The following is a 17,324-nucleotide window of genomic DNA, read 5'->3' on the forward strand; positions in this document are numbered from 1 at the left end:
AGTAATGTCTATAGAAGCAACTTTCTAATAATCTCAATGTGGAAATTATTAGAGAACAAAACTTGGTTAACATATATCTTTTTTTTTTTTTTTTTTTTTTTTTTTTAGACAGAGTTTTGCTCTTGTTGCCCAGGCTGGAGTGCAATGGCCTGATCTCAGCTCACTGCAACCTCAGTCTCCCAGGTTCAAGCAATTCTCCTGTCTCAGCCTCCTGACTAGCTGGGATTACAGGTGCCTGCCACCATGCCCGGCTAATTTTTGTATTTTTAGTGAAGACAAGGTTTCATCATATTGGTCAGGCTGGTCTCAAACTCCTGACCTCAAGCGATCCGCCTGCGTCAACCTCCCAAAGTGCTGGGATTACAGGCATGAGCCACCACGCCCAGCCCGGTTAACATATATCTTGATCATTTCTAGCTAAAGAATTTAAGGTGCATGTGGTTGGGCCGTAGGGAGTTATTAACGAATTTTGAGTACAGACATGCCAGAGAGCATTTGGGGTCAGATGGATCTGGCAGTGATGTGTAAGTGAGTTGGCATGGGAGATTGGAGGAAAAGAGATCAATCCAAAGTGAAGGTAGAACCCTGATTTACAGGTCATCTGTGGGAATGGAAAGGAAGGAGTTGATTTGAGAGCTACCATAAAATCAGAAAATGGTTTGATTAGAACAGAAATGGACTAGAGTGAGAGGGGAGTCAAGGTAACCCCAAGGCAGTGGTTTTCAGATTTTCTCTTAGGTAAGAACTCCCATGGGAGATTGTTCAAAATGTAGCTTCTGGCCGGGCGTGGTGGCTCACACTTGTAATCCCAGCACTTTGGGAGGCCGTGGTGGGCGGATCACCTGAGGTCAGGAGTTCAAGACCATCCTGGCCCCATATCTACAAAAATTAGCCGGGTGTGGTGGCAGGCGCCAACCACACTTAGGAAGCTGAGGCAGGAGAATCGCTTGAACCCGAGAGGCAGAGGTTGCAGTGAGCTGAGATCACACCATTGCACTCCAGCCTGAGCAACAAAGCGAGACTCTGTCTCAAAAAAAGGAGATTCAAGGTCCCCATCCTTCCAAACCAAGAAAAAAAAAGGGTTCTGATTCAACAAGTCAAGAGTGGAGTCTGCAGTCTGTATTTTTAAAAAGCATAACAGAAGATTTAGGGGAAAGTTGGTTCTATTCTTATGAAATGTTACTCCCAAAGTTTTCAAATCTGGGAGACTTAGAGGGCCTTCCATCTGTAGGGGAAAGATCAAGGTAGAGAGGCCAATTTAGGAAATAGAGCTGGTACACCATGTTATTCTGACCTTCAGTTTGGAAAGCTGTTTTTCCATCTCACCATTTTACCCTCCAAGGCTGTTAGGAGAATTGGATGTAGGTGGAGAGTCACAGAAGCAGGTATAGCCATTTTGTATTTTGAGGATTTGTTTCCGTTTTATTTTTCATCAATATTTTTCATTGCATTTTTCACATCAACAGAGTTGGGTTTGGGGTTCCCCAAGAGAGCAAGGGAGATGGATGGGTCCCTCCCAGGGGTGCAAGGAAGAGGGCTACGTCCAGCATGTGAGGAGTGAGGGACAAGGGCACAGGGCACACATTCATACACTGGGCACTGGAGGAGAAGGCAGTCTTTTGAGCACAGACACCAAAGAGTTAAACAATCACCACCTGGTACAGTGTTACAAAATGGGGGGAGTGACCACAGGGTTGGGGTACCGGACGCAGCATGACGAAGGTGAATTTTGATTTTCTTTTTTGTTATTTTCACTTTTTTCCTTTTTAACTTTTTTAAAACATTTTACAAACATCTAAAAACTACAACACATCACAGCTACAGTGGGGTGAGGGGAGGGCACCAAAGAAAGCAGCCACACAGAGTAGGGTGGGACGGGGCAGCCTAACCTACAGAGGCTATTGTGTGGAAGGGTAAAATGGGGAAACTGAGGCTTCTAGTCCCTGCGTTAGGGGTCCCTCACTCACTGCCCAACCTCTCCCCACTCAGAGGAGCTGCCAGGAGGGCCCCTGCTTCTTGCCTCTGCCCCAGCTCCTTGTGCTTTTTGATCTGCTGGTTTGACCAGATGCCTGGTTTCTTTCCCTCCCCTGCTCCCCTGCCTGTGAGGGGACAGGTCGGGGGTATGGGAGGGCAGCTGTGCTGTTCCCACCTGTGCTGTCGTGGGTGGAGCCTCTCACTCCAGAGGAGGCCTGTGCTGCTTAAGGAGGGAAGCAGATGAGCCTTGTCAGATGCCCTCAGATCTCCCGAGACTGTGGGTCTCTTATCCCTGGCTGGCCTAGGGCTCCTCCATCCCAGGCTCAACACAGAAACCAGATTAGGGGAGGGACTATGGGAGGCAGGGTTGTGTGTGCGTCCGCTGAAATTAACCCTTGGCTTATATTTGGGGACAGTATAGTGATACCCCCCGCCCCATGGCACATGCACACACACATATAAGTATACACACACATTCACACACAGTCCTGCAGAGCTGCCTCAGAACTTAATCTATTAATAAATAAGAATAGGAAAGCTAATTTCATACAATTCAGGCTTCATATTTGCAGCCCAAATTGAGAGGGAAGTGGAGGCCAGAGGGCTGAGGTTTATTGCTTCTCCCTCAGCATCCAACAGGAGGTGTGAGAGGGCACCCAAGGCCCACCCTTCAGACTCAGAAGTTCTTTTGGTCCATGGTCTACACCAGAGTCCCAGCCCCCATCATAATTGCATACCTGTGGTTTCACCAGGGCCTAGGCAGAGGGAATGATGGGGAAGGCAGGAAGCCTATTCTGGAACCCCTGGAACAGGGAAGCAAGGGCTCCTCTCTAACAGGGAGAGAAGGATGGGGCTCAGCCTTCTCTTGTGCAAAGTCAAGGTAGTGGGAAGTGGGGAGTACAGCTTCATCTCAAAACTGGGATGAAGGAGCCTTCCCTGTAATCCCTGCCCACGGGGGTCACACACATGCACACTCACACACACACACAGCTAAGACACCAAACACAGGGAGCGGGGAGTGAGGGCTCTGGAAGTCAGGATGGCAGGGCAGGGAGGGGAAGGAAGGAGTTGTTGGTCTCACAGTGTGCCTGCCAATCCCAAAGCCCTAGAGATCCCTTCACTGCAGCACCTGCCCCCGGGTCTCAGGCAGCTTCAGGGCCAGAGAGCTGCCAAGGGCAAGGGCAGCTGAGGCAAAGAGGATGGGGGCAGCCTTGGTGATTCCCACGAAGGATGTGAAGATGCTGATCCCCAGCACAGCTGCCAGCTTACACAGGGCATTCAGGAAGCCGAAAGCTGTGGTCCTGCTCAGGAGTCCCCCAGTGCAGCATGGCGCAAGGTACAGGAAGGAGGCAAAGGAAGAGTGGAGGGCAGGGAAGTGAAGGCCAGGAAGATGCAGGCAGTGTCCAAGAGGGAGACAGAAGGAGAGGTAAAGGATGTACGCCAGGAATGTAGATAAATTAAGAGACAAGGGGAAAGGAGACCAAAAATTGAGGTTAACAGTTAAGACTTCGAGGAGTAGATACAAAAGCTACCAGATTTTTTCTTTTCTCTTTTTCTTTTTCTTTTTCTTTTTCTTTTTTCTTTTTTTTTTTTTTTGAGACAGAGTCTGGCTCTGTTCCCCAGGCTGGAGTGCAGTGGCGTGATCTCGGCTCACTGAGAGCTCCGCCTCCCAGGTTCACGCCATTCTCCCGCCTTAGCTTCCCGAGTAGCTGGAATTACAGGTACCCGGCTAACTTTTTGTATTTTTAGTACAGACAGGGTTTCACCATGTTGGCCAGGCTGGTATCAAACTCCTGACCTCAGGTGATCCGCCTGCCTCAGCATCCCAAAGCACTGGGATTACAGACAGGCGTGAGTCACTGCGCCCGGCCAAAGCTACCAGATTTTAGAGGAGAAAATGGAAATGTATCTTCCTTCACCCCTAAGGATGCTCTTCCCATTCAGCCCTCCTTCCTCACCCCACCCCTCCCCTGAATCCACTGCCCTGCCCCCACCGCATTCCAACTACCTCTTGTCTGAGGGGTAGAGTTCAACAGTCAACACGTCCAGCGCATTCCAGGATGCAATGCTGACCCCACCAAAAAGGCAGAGCAGAGCGATCATGGCTGACTCGCTGTTCCCAAAAGACAGGAAGAAGCAGGAGACACAGGACATCACGCTGGAGCCAGCTGGATGGAGCCAGGAGAGGAGAGAACAGCATGAGCCTGGCCACAGTGAAACCTACCCACAGCCCGCCGTGTCCCATCAGGTGGCTTTCAGATAGCCCAAGATGAGACTTGTTCCCAAGGTATCCAAAAGGAAGGCTTTTCACTCCTCCTCAACCTCCCTTATAATTAATAATATCAGTAACCATCATTTATTCAATGCCAGCCATGGGCCAAGCCAATTGGTGCTTTACATGCATTGATCTAGCACATCAACCCTATGACACAGGTACTATTATCACCTCCATTTTGCAGAGGAAACAACCAGGCTTACAGAGGTAACTTGCCAGAGGCCAGAGATGGGTGGTGGAGCTGAGATTCAAAACTCATAACCTCAAAGCCTGTGCCCTAACCACTTGCAATTCTGCTTACCTCCTTTACCCCCAGAGAAGCTTCTGTGCCAGTCCCCACCCCATCCTGCAGCACCCCCTAAACAGAAAACGTGAGAGAGAGGAACTCTCTGACCAATCTCTTCCACAGCCCAAGGTGAGAAGCCTGTTGCCTGCCTCCCGCAGCCCCTGGCCCCTACTATCAGATCTGACTCAGCCTCTCCCCCTTACCAAGCATTCTGAGCCTGCCGATCTTGTCCATGAGCAGGGCCGACACGATATTCCCAGGAAGCACTGCCAGTGTCCCCAGGAAGCTCACAAAGTATACCATGTAGGCACCTTCGCCCGTCCCTGTCACGTCTAGCGGGCAGCCCTCCTTGTTGTGCAGGAATGTGCTGTTTACCAGACGGCTGTTCACAAACTTGTACTCAAACAGGTCTGGGCAAAGGCCAAGATAAGCAGACAGTCATAGCAGATGGGAGAGGGAGGCTGCTACGGCTTATGGCTCGGGGCTCTGCATGTATGGAAGTTAGTAGGAGGTGCTCTCAAAATTATTCACAGTGCTAATTGCAAAACATCAAATAATATCACTATGGGAACTAGGGATCCTTAGAGCAGAAAATGACCATCATCTGTCCACCAGTGTGACTTTGTCCAAGTTCTCCCATTAATAGTCTTAGCTGCTTATTCATTCTTTCTGTCCGTGCTAGCTGACTATAAGCAGTAGCAATGCTGTGGACTTAGGAAATTTTTCTGAGAAAAACATTTAAAATAAAAAGTCCTATCCATTGTTGTTTTCCTACAAGATGGGAAAAGCTCACCCAGTATGAGGTGGGAAACTTCAGTCTAGCTCACAAAACCAGCATTTCATGTGCATATACTGAAGTTTGAGAATCACTATTAAAAAAGAGTGGATTCATGCAATGATCCCCACCAAATACCTCTTTTATTGTTTTTGTTTTTCCCAAGAATGCTATTTTGGATAATTTTACCTTCTTCAAAGGTGCATTAATTTTGCCTCACTGAGATACAATTTCAGCCAAAGGCAAATAAACTTGATGTTTTTGTCAGATATTCTATTATAGGAAAATGTCCAACATCCATTAGATTTTCAAAATTATTGGTGGTAGCTGTCAAGCCCCTCTACCACCTTCCTACAGGGGTCCAGGGATCTCAGCCTGAGAACACCAAGATAGTGAATGAAAAAGGTTCCTTCTCATCGAGGTCCACCCAACCCTTTGGTCTGATACCCACCAGCCACCCCGCCTTACCAGTGTTATAGAACACAGTGTTGATGAATGTGCAGTTGCGGAAAAACGTGTTGCTAGATGTGACATCCTCAAAATAACACTCTTCAAACAGGGAATCCTCAAAGGACACTGACTTCAGGCGCAGCCCAATGAACCTGTAAGGCCAGGATGATGAAAGACACTCCCCCCTCATCCTCATGCCCCCTCCAAGACTCACTCTTTAGTGAATGAATGGGGAGCTGGGCATTGAGAAACCTCAAGCGTTTGCCCCCAAATGTCTTGTCTTGAACCCCTAGACTCATAAAAAAGACAAGAGGTAGCAGGAACAGGGAAGAAGTGAAGTTTAAAGGTCCCCACATACTTGTCATTGAAGTACTGCCCGCCTCGGTGGATCTGATTCTCCAAGGTGAAGTTAAAAGTCACATGCTCTACGCGCTCCCCGGGGAACACTTTGGTGCGGGATGCGTAGTCCACTGCCTGGAGATGGCGGATCATGTCAGGAAACCAGACGGTCAGGCCATAGTAGCTGAAGAGTCAAGGACAATGGAAACAGACAACAGGCTTCAAACAGGGCTCAGAGATTAGAATGAGGCAGAGGAGAAAATGGAAATGTGTATCCTCTCCAGAACGAGGGAGAAATGGAGTCAACCTCTGTTAGGACCTTGCTGCTCTCCAGCCTCACCAACTTCTCCCTGCTCCTCCCTTCACCAGTTGCTGTGCTCCTGGGGACTTCAGGGTCTCGCACAGCAACCACTAAACTTTTTCTTACCTCCCGAGCATTTGCTTTTCCCTCTGCCAAAAACACTCTTCTCCACTCCAGCCACCCCCACTCCCTGTCTGACTCCCATTCGCCCTTTAGGACTTAGGTCCCCACCCCAGCCCAAGTCTTCCCATCACCCTTTCCCCACCCTTCTCTCATCACCCTGCTTCCTAGCAAGTTTTGTCCCGCTTCTTGACCAAAACATAAACTCCAGGAGGACCTGGGACCACGTCTGTTTCATCCCAGCACAGAATAGAAACGGAATCCTGGTCAGCCTACAGTACAAGTTTGTTGAGTGAACTAGTGAAGTAGAGAAGCTGGCTGCAGGAGCAGAGGCGGTCTGCATGGCACCTTCCCTCATCACTTGTCCCCTGCATCTCCATTCTCCCCACCTCTCTCCCAGCTCACACACCACCACAACCACCACATACCACCCAGCCCACCCATCTTCTCACCTGAATGACATGGTGAACCATACACCCATCATCATCAGAGTGATGCGCCGATATTCGGGACCAAAACAGGAGAGAAAATTCCCCCAAACCTACAGGGGACCAGACAAAGTTAGACCTTGGCTATACTAAATTCTAGTACCCATAGATCCCCACTTTTCTGCCCTCCCACCTCCCTTCAGCTCACCCATCACCCACACACATGGACTTCAGTCCTGCCTTCTTCTCCACTTCCCCCACTCCCTTCTCTCTACCACCCCGTCAGCCATTACCTGCCCCCCTAGGCTCAAGGCCCGGACACCCCAGCGCTGGTACCAGGTCCCTGTGTCCGACTGGATCTCAATCAGTTCATCCTCCTGATGGATCGTCTTAATGTGGGTTACCTGGGGTCAAGAGAAGGGGTGGGCAGTCACACATCCTGTGTTTCCCAACCTCCACCAGGTGCCTCAGTTTCCCCTGCATTAGCAAAATGGGAAGCAGGGGGTGGATATGATACCCTGAAAATCTCCTTATGGTAGAGTGTGGTCTGAGGTCAGGGGTACTCAGAGAGGGGCCAGGTAGGGGCTGGGGCTGCAGGGCGCGGAGGTCTGAGTCGGGAGGGCTGTGGCTTACTGAGAACACGCGCTCAGGATGTCCCTTGGCTCGCATGTTGGTATCATGGACCTGCTTCAGCACCATCCAGGCCTCATCGTGCTTCCCATTCTAGAGCCAAAGACACAATCCCCACATCCAAGTCAGCCCCTACCTGACCCAGACCAGAGTTATAGATCCCCTCCCTCCCGCCTGGCTTCTGTAGTCACAGGACACTAAATGGCTCCTGACCCTCAATCCCACCACCAAGCCCTGACCTATGAGCATGCACTGCCCACTCTGAAAGAGCCCCGAGCTGAGGTATAGCAAGATGACCAGACCTGGGCAAGAGCTGCAGGTTGGGGGTGGGGAGTGTCGTCCAGGAGAAAAAGGCAAGCACAGGCAACCATAGGTAAGGGAAATGATGGGCAAGCATGTAGTCAAAGACCTAATCCTGCTGGGGTTAGGAGGGGAAGGTGTAGGGGGTGGGAATGTCTCTTGAGCTGTAAATGCAGGACAGGGCCAAGGCCCTTCCCTGCAAAATCTTAAGTCATCCAAGGGTGAAGAGCTCCCCTGGTTTCTCCACCCAAGAACCCCTCAGGGATACATTCCAAGGCAAAAGATGCAAGATAAAGTCCCCCAGAGAATGGACGCTGTGAGGAAGGCCCGCAGCTGAACAGGATCAAATCAAACCCCAGTGGGTGTTTGAACACAGGAGCCCCTGCTGCTCTCCACACTCCACAGCCTGCACCCCACCCCACCCCACACAGCTCAGCTCCATCACCTCTAGAAAGAAACGGGGACTTTCAGGCTGCGTGGTCAGAGCCCCAATGGCAAACACAGAAGGAAAGGCGCAGACGAGGACGAAGACCCTCCAGCTGTGGAACTGGTAGGCAGAACCCATCTGAAAACTCCACCCTGGCAGGGAGAGAGTGACAGCATCAGCAGAGAGGCCAGAGGCTAAGGGAACCCACCACAGGGAGCACAGAAGAGGGAGGAGGGAGATAACCTGGGGTGGATTCCGGGGGGCTGCTCACCATAGTGGGGGATGATGGCCCAGGCCATAGCAGCTGCGTACACACCACCAATCATCCAAAACATGCAGAGCCAGCTCAGATGCTCCCCTCTTTTCTCCTGGGCCAGAAACTCAGAGAAATAGGAGAAGACAATGGGGATGGACCCTCCAATCCTGGAGCACATTTCAAGAATTCAGCATTAGCAAATGGCCATAGTCCTGATCCCCTGCCGCACTGCTCTGGACCCTGAGCCCCTTTTGTCTTCTAGGCTTTTGAAGAGATTCCATCTCACACAAAAAGCCCTACAAGCTCCCCTGGGGGCCAGCCATCAAGCACCCATCCTTGGGACCATGGGAAACAGGCAAGCAAGTCTCAGGGAAAAGGAAAGAGCAAATCTTAAATCTTGAAAATGACTTACAGAGTTGGAAGGGAGGGAAGGTAATTGCAGAAAAGAGAATAAATCTCCAGAGAAAAAAGACAAGCCAAAAGCCTCCAAGGGCAGATGTTGTGGGAACGGCCAGAAAGGAGCTTGGAGTTGAGGCAGAGTAAGCGTGCCTGCCATGCTTGCAAAAGTGAAGGGGCAGTGTGGGCAACGCATCAGGGTTCTGGCAGGTGTGGGTGTTAGCAAGGTTTGTTGTGGAATGCAGGAAATGTGTAGACTCCGGTAGGGGGTAACTCTGGGTCCACAGGAGTCCAGGGGTGGGGCTGAGGCCCAGTAGGCCTCTTCGTGGAGGCAGGCTCAAAAATGGAACTAGAAGTGGGATGGAGGACTCAGGAGTGGGCCGACATGGAACAGCACTCTGGACTGTAGTAGACAGGTCCTGGGCAGGGAGGAGCTGGCCTGAAGATGGTTGGGGGAGAAAGGAACTCATTCATCCATTCAACTCACACAGATTTAAGGTGCATTTGGTGTGCCTGGCACTGTGCTGGGCCCTAAAGATGCAACAGTGACCAAGGCACAGTACTGCCCTCAAGGGGCTTAGGAAGTGGACACTCACCCAACCCCAGAAAGGAGGCGGCAGAAGAGGAAAGTGCCGTAACCCTGGACAAAAGATGAGAAGAAGGCGAAGACGCTGTTGACTGACAGCGAGATGAGCAGACATTGCCTCCGACCCAGCCGGTCAGCCAGACCTCCCCAGAGGAAGGCTCCCACCATCATGCCCAGGTAGACGATGAGGCCTGGAAGGAGGAGGAAAACAGAGGCAGAGGGGGCGTGAGAAGACACACCTCAATTCTCCCAGGAGATGAGCACTGAGGGAGCGGAAGGATCTGAAGAACTTCTAGAAGCTAAGTCTACCCAGAGATTAGAGCAAGTGAGAGAAAATGAATGGTGTGAGCAAAGATAGAAGGTCATCTCTGCAGGCCAGGCGTTCAAAGGCAGGAATGAAGATATGGGAGAACCTACAACTCTCCACTGTCTTCGGTCTGTCTCATTTCTCACTGTGAGACACACACACACACACACAAACACACACACACACACACACACAGTGACACCCTTACCCCTGGCTCACTTTGAAGGAGGAATGGGTGTGCCTAGGATCCCAGACCATCCCAGGGTCCTCTCTATTCTCCCTGCTTTGATCCCTCGAAGCAGCAAGACTGCTCTCATTTGTTCCTGGGGAAAGGGGCTCCAATTCCTTTCATCTTCCCAGGAAATCCCCCACACAAAATCCATGCTTTCTTCCTCCCAGTCTCAATATTTCTGGTCCAAAAACTCTCCTGTTTTTCACTTCCTTCATAAAACCAAAGCTGGAATTAATCTTTAAAATCATCTACTCCAAACTTTATATTTTCTCATGTCCAAACCAAGCCCCAGCAAGAAGAGACCTGTCCAAGACCCCATGGCAATTTGGTGGCAGAGTAAGGCCTCGATTCTTTCTCTGTGCGTCTAGGGGGTTCCTCCTCAGAGTCCCTGTCAGGAAAGGTCATCAAACAGTACATTCTGTCCCCTGGAAACTCCCGTCTGAGTGAGAGAAAGTCTAAACAGCTTCTCTGGCAGAAGATCCAGGACCCTCCCCCTCCCCCAACCACCCCAAACTGACTCTCCCCATTTATACCAAGGAGTTTGGATACTGGCTTCTTGTTTCCCAATCAGTGAAATGGAATAAGATAACCAGAGGGAAAGCTATGAAGAAACATTAAATGGTAAGGACCATCCTACCACAGCCACCTCCTGCAGAATAAAGCAGACCACCACCCAACCACTGGCCCAAGCCCCAGTCCAACTGCCCTCCTGCAAGTCCCTGTTTCACATTCAACTTCACTCTGACCCAAGGCCAAGAAGAGGGAGTGTGTGAGGGAAGAGTGTGCAGAGGAGCCCTGAGCCCTCCAGGAACATCTTGGGTGCAGGGTCCTAGGGAACCCAGTGGTAAGGACAAGAGCAATTTCCAGGAGCAAGGAGGTTTCCAGAGTTTGAGGGGATAGGGCTGGAGCCCCCCATGTCTTACCTAGCATGCCTTTGTTGGAGTCGGACAGGCACATGTCTTTCTCAGCGCTGGGCAGCACGAAGCCCACCACAAAGACCTCCACACCATCAGCCATCAGCGCCAGACCAAGCACAAAATACAGTGTCCACTGGAAGCGGCCGTGGCCACACTCCCGTAAGATAGCTTCATACTGTTGGGCCAGTTCTTCTCGTTCTTTCCGTCGTTGTGCCTCCCCCCGGCCCCCAGGGGGACCCTCCCCATCGCTCAAGCCCCCCCTTACTCCAGCCAGGGGCGCCCCATCTGCCATCCGCTCGCCTTTGCCCCCAGACTCTGCCCGGGGGATGCCCTGATATTCCCCTTCGTAGATCTCATCATCCTCGTCATGGCCCTCAGTAGCATCACTGGACGCACCGCCTTCCTCCTCATCCTGGGTCCCTTCTCCTCGGTAATAGCTATCACTGGGGGCAGGGAAGTCGTCATCATCATCCTCCTCCTCAAAGCGGGAGTAGGATCTTCGGGAATATTCGTCCTGGACTCTGTCCAGGCCCTTCACCACCTTCTTGGCCGCATGCTTCTTGACTTCCTTAGCAATGTCTTTGGCCCCACGGATGAAAGCTGCCCGATCTCGGAAGCCCTCTTCCATGATGGGGCCCTGAGGCACTTCACCGGGTCTTCTCCACTTCCTGCTTCTTTTTCAGCTTTTTGCTCAAGGACTTGTAGAGTCAAAAAGACCCCTCCCCACAGTTACTTAGATGAAGTGTGTTCCAGTATCTTTGGGCACACAAAAAAAGAGCAAACAGGTCCTAGCCAATGAGTGCCTAGGAGAGAAAAGGAAGGAGAGGAACTTTGACCTATACCCAGTTCAGTTGGGTGGATGGCGAAGGGACAGGAGGAGCAGGGGAATGGGAAGGGGAAGGGGAGCCAGATTGGGAGGCTAAGCCAGGATAACTCAGGAAGGGTCGCCTACTTCTCTTCCACAAGCCTCTGGAGACCTGGAAAAAATAACAGACAGCAAAAGGAAGTTGTGAGTCCTAAGGTGGTGAAGAAGGCCAATATAAAGCTTCTCAACCCAGAGCCCCATCTGGACCATGTGGTGCAGAGATGGTCTTCTCGCTTTAGGCTCCCATTCACACACTAAAAAGGGATGGCTATCTGGGCTAACCGGGTCACTCGCATAGAAGTCCCCTTACTTTGACCTTGGAGGCCTGGCCTATGGAATTTGCTCCAGTCACAGTCACCTACTCTGAGCCCTTCTCCTAACCCCCGAGCCCAGCCCAGCCCTTGCTTTATCACCAATCTGCAAAGAACTGAACAGGAAATATGAGAAACCAGAATTCCCTTCTTTAGTCTTGCCTGGGTTTCTTACTGGGGATGGAGTTGAGAAGGATGTGTAAGAGGACAAGCCCTCCAACCTGTGGCCTTCCCTCCACTGATGGCATCTGAAGGCAGGGGCTTCCACTGTCCTTCCTTCAGGTCCCATGTTTACAGGCTTCAACAAGGAGGGATTTTCTCTCAACATAGTCTAATGGGTAAAAGCTCAGCTTCCAGAGTCACAAAGACATGGGTTTGACTTCCTGTTTTGGCAATTGCTAGCTAAGGGACCAAGCCTCAGTTTCTTCTTATTTTAAAAGGGGAAAGTAAGGGTTGAATGATATATCTGTGCTCCTTAACGTAAGTCAGCTGGCACTTAAAAATGATGAATAAATATTAACTATTATTTTTGTGGTGACAGTAATATAGTGAAATGCCCTATACTACCTCATAAGGTCCCCAAACGAAAGCCGTCTTGGATGCTCTTTAGGGTGAGCAGCAGGAAGGGACACTGGCAAGGAGAATGCTGGTTCAGGGCAAAGCACATGACCATTAGGGGTGACCTAAGTTGAAATCCCAACTCTGCCGCTTACTAACTGATCTCGGTCAGGCTAGTTAACCTCCCTAAGCCTCAGAGTCCATATACTTTAATTGGGGATAATTACATTGGGAGACTGTTTCTTGGAGTTGATGTGAGAATGTAATCTCACAGTACATGCTCTATGTTAGTTTTCTTCCTTCCTATGATGTTGAAAAGTGGGAAAGAAGCAAGAAGCAGCAAGGGACAACAGCGGGGTCATACTTAGATGCTGTTGCCCAGCATCCTTGCAAACAGAGTCCCAAGACCCCCTGTCTGTGTTTCAACTAATTCCAGCAGCTGGGCCCACATTAACTACCTCCGGAAAAACAAGGGGAGACCCAGAGAAGGGGGACCTGGAACCCAAGTAAAGTGGAGGAAAGATGGAAAGCTAAGAAAGAGGTGATGACTGTCCACTGCCACCTTGCTTCAGAATGTCATAGATGGGTCCCCTTTCCACGGATGGGGGTGAGAATGGAAATGACTGTCAAATGCATTTCCAACATGAGGTTCTAAGGCCTACAGTTGCATCCCATCCCTCCAGGGCCTCCCTTCCTAATCCCCCTTAATCCTTTCCACTCCTCCTCCAGGAGTCAAGGAAGAAGGAGTCCACAAACACCGCATTGCGTAGGAGGTAGATGTAGAATAAAGGGGGTTTTGGTGTTCCCCAAAAAAAGACGTTCTCCAGAGGAAGGCATGGGATAGCCCCCCTTCCTTCATAGGAGGAGAGGAAGCAGGCCTAGATTCTGATCAGAAATCATCCCCCCAAAAATTTCCGGTGCTCCCATCCAGAGCCTTCATTAAATGTCTCTCTCTCACACACACACACACACACACACACACACACACACACACACACACACACACACCCTGGTAGAAGAGGGTAAGCAATGCTATGTGGTTCAGAGAGAAGCACTGGCAAGCAGGGCCTTACCCCTCAGGACAGATGTAAGCAGTGGACCACGGTGACCAGAAGCAGTGACCCCTGTCACCTTTTCTTCATTGTTCAGGGCCCAACCATCCCCCATGAAAGCGCTGGAACTGTGGAATCCCCTCAGCGCATGGCAATTTGCTAGCTTTCCTCTCTTTCCTAACCAGGATTTCCCCTCCAGCCCTGAAGGAGGCAGGACCCACCAGGAGCCATACTCTCTGTTTGTTGACCCTATTTCCCCCTGAGAGGGGCATGTAGGGCAGAGAAGCCTTCCACAACCGCAGCAGGATATGAGGGCTCAGCAGTCAGCTCCCTCAGGGCCAGCAAGCCCAGGAGGTCAGGAGAGAGAGAAAGAAGACAAATTCTTTGAGCTGGTGAGGAAGTGGTGCTATTTTTAGCCCCAAAAACAGCACAGGGTGGCTAAGCCTGGGGGAGAGAGACAAGACTTGGAGAAGTGGAGGTTAAAGGAGACAAGGTTCAGGGTTACAAGGTCCTAGGCTGGCTGACTTCACCTGACAGGAAAAAATGTGCCCAGGAGATTTTCTGCAGAGGGTGGAGACAGGCAGGGGACTCCAGAGCAAATGCTTCCTTTCAGAACAGCTCATCCAGCCCTGGATCAGAGGAGGGTCCAGAACCCCCCACCCTCCTCCCAGTCAAAGCCCCTGACTTTGGGGGCCACCCAGATCCCCAGGCCTTCCTAGCTCAGGTGACAAGGTCATTAAAAAGCAATCACTTATCAAAATGTCCGCGGGGGCAGAGGTAGAATGTGGGAGGTGCGGGAGCACCCCTTCCCCATGACAGCGGGGTCATTGAACCTCAGCCCCCACCCAGGACCATCAAGGCTGTGCCTTCCCTCCCCACATCCTACCCAGGGTTAGGAAGATGGGAGCACCCACAGTTCTGAGGGATAAAAATGAGGGTGTCAGCTGAGAATGCACACTGAGGAATACGGAGAGGCAGAGAGGGGGACGCAGGGAGAGACCTCCGCAGGCACAGACTTAGAGACCGCCCCATCAGCATTTGCAGGGACCCCCCCACACCCCATCTTGCCTCAGCTCCGGAATAAGGGAAAAGCCCCCAAAACTGACTAAATCCCTGCTCTGAGCACCTCCTCCACCCTTGGTCCTGCTGCTAGACAAGTGCCCACCTTCACTCAACACCCCTTCCCCCAACCCTGGAGCAACTGCCGCCAGCCCCCGCCATCCATGCCCCCAACACCTGGCCGCTCTCCATTTCTGTCTCCCCAGTATGTCCATTCTTCACTCCCCTTCCCTCCATCCTTCACCTGCCCTTCTTCCCCTGCCCCCCCCCCACCCCACCCACCCGAGTCCAGGCGCGCACACTGAGGCAGCATCCATTCTCCAGCCCCAGCCAAGGTCATTTATCATTCATCCTGGGGGTGGGGGGATGTCAAGGTGAGGAGGGGATAGGAGTTTGAGGGAACTCCACCCACCTCACAACCCCACCACCCCGTTAATCTCCGAAGGGGATAGTGGGGACTTGGTTAAGGTAGAGAAAAACACCCCTCCTCCCCATTCACCAATATTAAACATATGCGTGTGTGTGTGTGTCCTGAAGAGCACAACTGAAATAAATGTCCATCCCCAAACCACCACCAACCAACCAACCCCCCTCACCCCTAGAGAGGGGATCGTCACCCTCCCTATAAGCAAAGCATCGGAGGATAAAATGGCTGCAAGGCAAGGCAAAGATGCTTCTGCCAGAGGCAGGGTGGAGGTGAGCGACTGAGAGAGGGGTCTCACCTGGACTGGGTTTCCCGGGTAAGGAGTCCCAGGCGACGACGGGGGTCCCGGCCGCGGGCGGAGGCGGCAGCGGCGACTGCTCCGGGTACCAGGGAAGCGGCAATGCAGACCTGCACCCCCCCCACTCCAGCCCCGCCTCCGCCGCCCCCCCCACCCCCACCCCGCGCCACTGAGCATCGGGAGAGACCATTGGTGGGGTGGGGGAGAGAAAAAAGGATGGGGAGGGAGTCAGGGCACGGGGAGAAATCATGAAAGGGCCGGGGGTTGTCACAAGAACAGCTGGAAATGGCACACAGCCCTTCCCAGGCCCTTCCTAGTAAAAGATAAAAGGAACTAAAGAAAAAAACAGTGATGTTAGGAAGACTAGTGGGAAGACAGGGAGATGGGGAATGTGGCAGCCCCTTCCTTAGCACCCCAGTCTCAGTATGGCAGGACTCAATAATTTCAGGGGCTTTTGCTGCCTTCAAAACACCTCCCTTGCCTTCTCAACTGCTCTCAAACTCCTTTTTCACAACAGTCTCCCAAATCCAGAGTGCTCCTACTCCAAGTTTACCTGGACATTTTAGAGAAAGCAGAGATAACAAGGTGTGGTTTCTATCCTGAACTGCCAAAGTCAGAGACCCCTGGATTCCTTCCATCTCTTTCCTCGAAAAACAGTCCAGGTTACTTACTTACAGTGCAGACCTCCTCATCCTGTCCATTCAGTTGGTGGTAGCAGAAGTATTGGGGAAGCTGAGGGATTTTTACAGACCTGACCAACTGGACAGATCCCCTTCCATTAATTTGCTCCAATGACTCAAAAAGGATCCCTCTCAATACCCTTCTCCATTTTCTCTTACTCTCCTCAACCTCCCTCCCCTCCACACACTTGTCCTTCCCAGGCAGGAAAAAGTAAATTGGTTTCAGCTTTTCCTTTCATCTTTCCTTTGCTCCTGCACCAGTAATCTGGATTCAGAGATCCAAGACATGCCACTTGGTGACACTTGATGACCATCCCTGCCGAAGGAGTGAGAGGAAATGCGGTGATTGGGGAAAATACATCCTGAATGTGCCTATGTCAGATAAGATCAGGACCTTCTGGACAACACTGACATGGGTTTGGACCTGGGTTCTCACTGCTAACAAGCTGTCAATTCTTGGTCAAGTTCTCCACGTCTGTGAACTTCAGGTTTCTCATCTGGAAAAGGGGGGCTTGTACTAGATGCTGCATCAGGCTCCTCTCAGATCTAATAGCATGTGATTCTACCTTACTAAATGTGGAGGCTTCAGAATGCTGAGATATATACATGGAGAAAGCTGACAGGCTATGTCTAAAGAGACCACACAGGTAACATTTGACAGGTTGAATTTACATCTGACAGGGACATGGGCCTGGGCTTTGCAGACTCCAAAGCTAGATCTTGGAAACAATCATTCATGCCAACAAAGTTCACAGTCTTCTGAAATATAAAGCCATAATACATAAATATTAACTTATCATAAATATTTAACTGTTACTCAGACTGAAATCTCCTATCTACATGTCTAGTACATTCTCTCCCTGAAGCCAAATCAGAATCATAATGTCAATGTATAAATGCACAATGACATTACTGGAGGATTTGTATCTTTAATGGCATCTGGCCATCTGCAATAAGGAGCCATGCCAATGGGTCCAGAAAACTCTTCTTGGCAATAATCTTCTACCCCCACCTCTTTGCTATGGGCAGCCTTGCCAGCACTCCTGGACTACTCTGAATCTGATGGCTTTCCAGGATG

At 51.0% G+C, this 17,324-nt stretch overlaps 1 protein-coding gene across 2 annotated transcripts; it reads right to left on the reverse strand.

Annotated features, from left to right (window-relative positions):
- Window positions 1-1,394: 1,394 nt before the first annotated feature.
- SV2A (synaptic vesicle glycoprotein 2A) lies at window positions 1,395-15,812 on the reverse strand. 2 transcript variants are annotated; one of them, XM_025377084.1, is made up of 13 exons: window positions 15,567-15,812; window positions 11,006-11,976; window positions 9,554-9,734; window positions 8,577-8,728; window positions 8,324-8,457; window positions 7,582-7,671; window positions 7,242-7,352; window positions 6,973-7,061; window positions 6,119-6,283; window positions 5,779-5,912; window positions 4,739-4,945; window positions 3,983-4,142; window positions 1,395-3,275 (listed from the first exon to the last, which is right to left on the reverse strand). In XM_025377084.1, exons 2-13 carry the CDS (start codon window positions 11,625-11,627, stop codon window positions 3,092-3,094), a joined length of 2,229 nt encoding a protein of 742 aa, XP_025232869.1. In that variant the 5' UTR covers window positions 11,628-11,976; window positions 15,567-15,812; the 3' UTR covers window positions 1,395-3,091. The 2 variants fall into 2 exon arrangements, with proteins under 2 accessions (XP_025232869.1, XP_025232878.1); XM_025377093.1 differs by having other exon boundaries at window positions 1,403-3,275; window positions 11,006-11,802; window positions 15,567-15,704.
- Between the last annotated feature and the right edge of the window lie 1,512 nt (window positions 15,813-17,324).

Source organism: Theropithecus gelada, chromosome 1 (genome assembly GCF_003255815.1).
Source record: "Theropithecus gelada isolate Dixy chromosome 1, Tgel_1.0, whole genome shotgun sequence".
Lineage (NCBI taxonomy): Eukaryota > Metazoa > Chordata > Mammalia > Primates > Cercopithecidae > Theropithecus > Theropithecus gelada.

Excerpts from the sequence above, each read along its gene's own strand:
- SV2A (XM_025377084.1), bottom strand. The coding sequence starts at position 11,627 with ATGGAAGAGGGCTTCCGAGATCGGGCAGCTTTCATCCGTGGGGCCAAA. Across the intron at positions 7,672-8,323 it reads GTCCCCGTTTCTTTCTAGAG|AATGGGAAGCACGATGAGGC; the intron begins GTGATGGAGCTG and ends CTTTGGCTCTAG. Across the intron at positions 4,946-5,778 it reads CACTGTGTTCTATAACACTG|ACCTGTTTGAGTACAAGTTT; the intron begins GTAAGGCGGGGT and ends GCCTTTGCCCAG.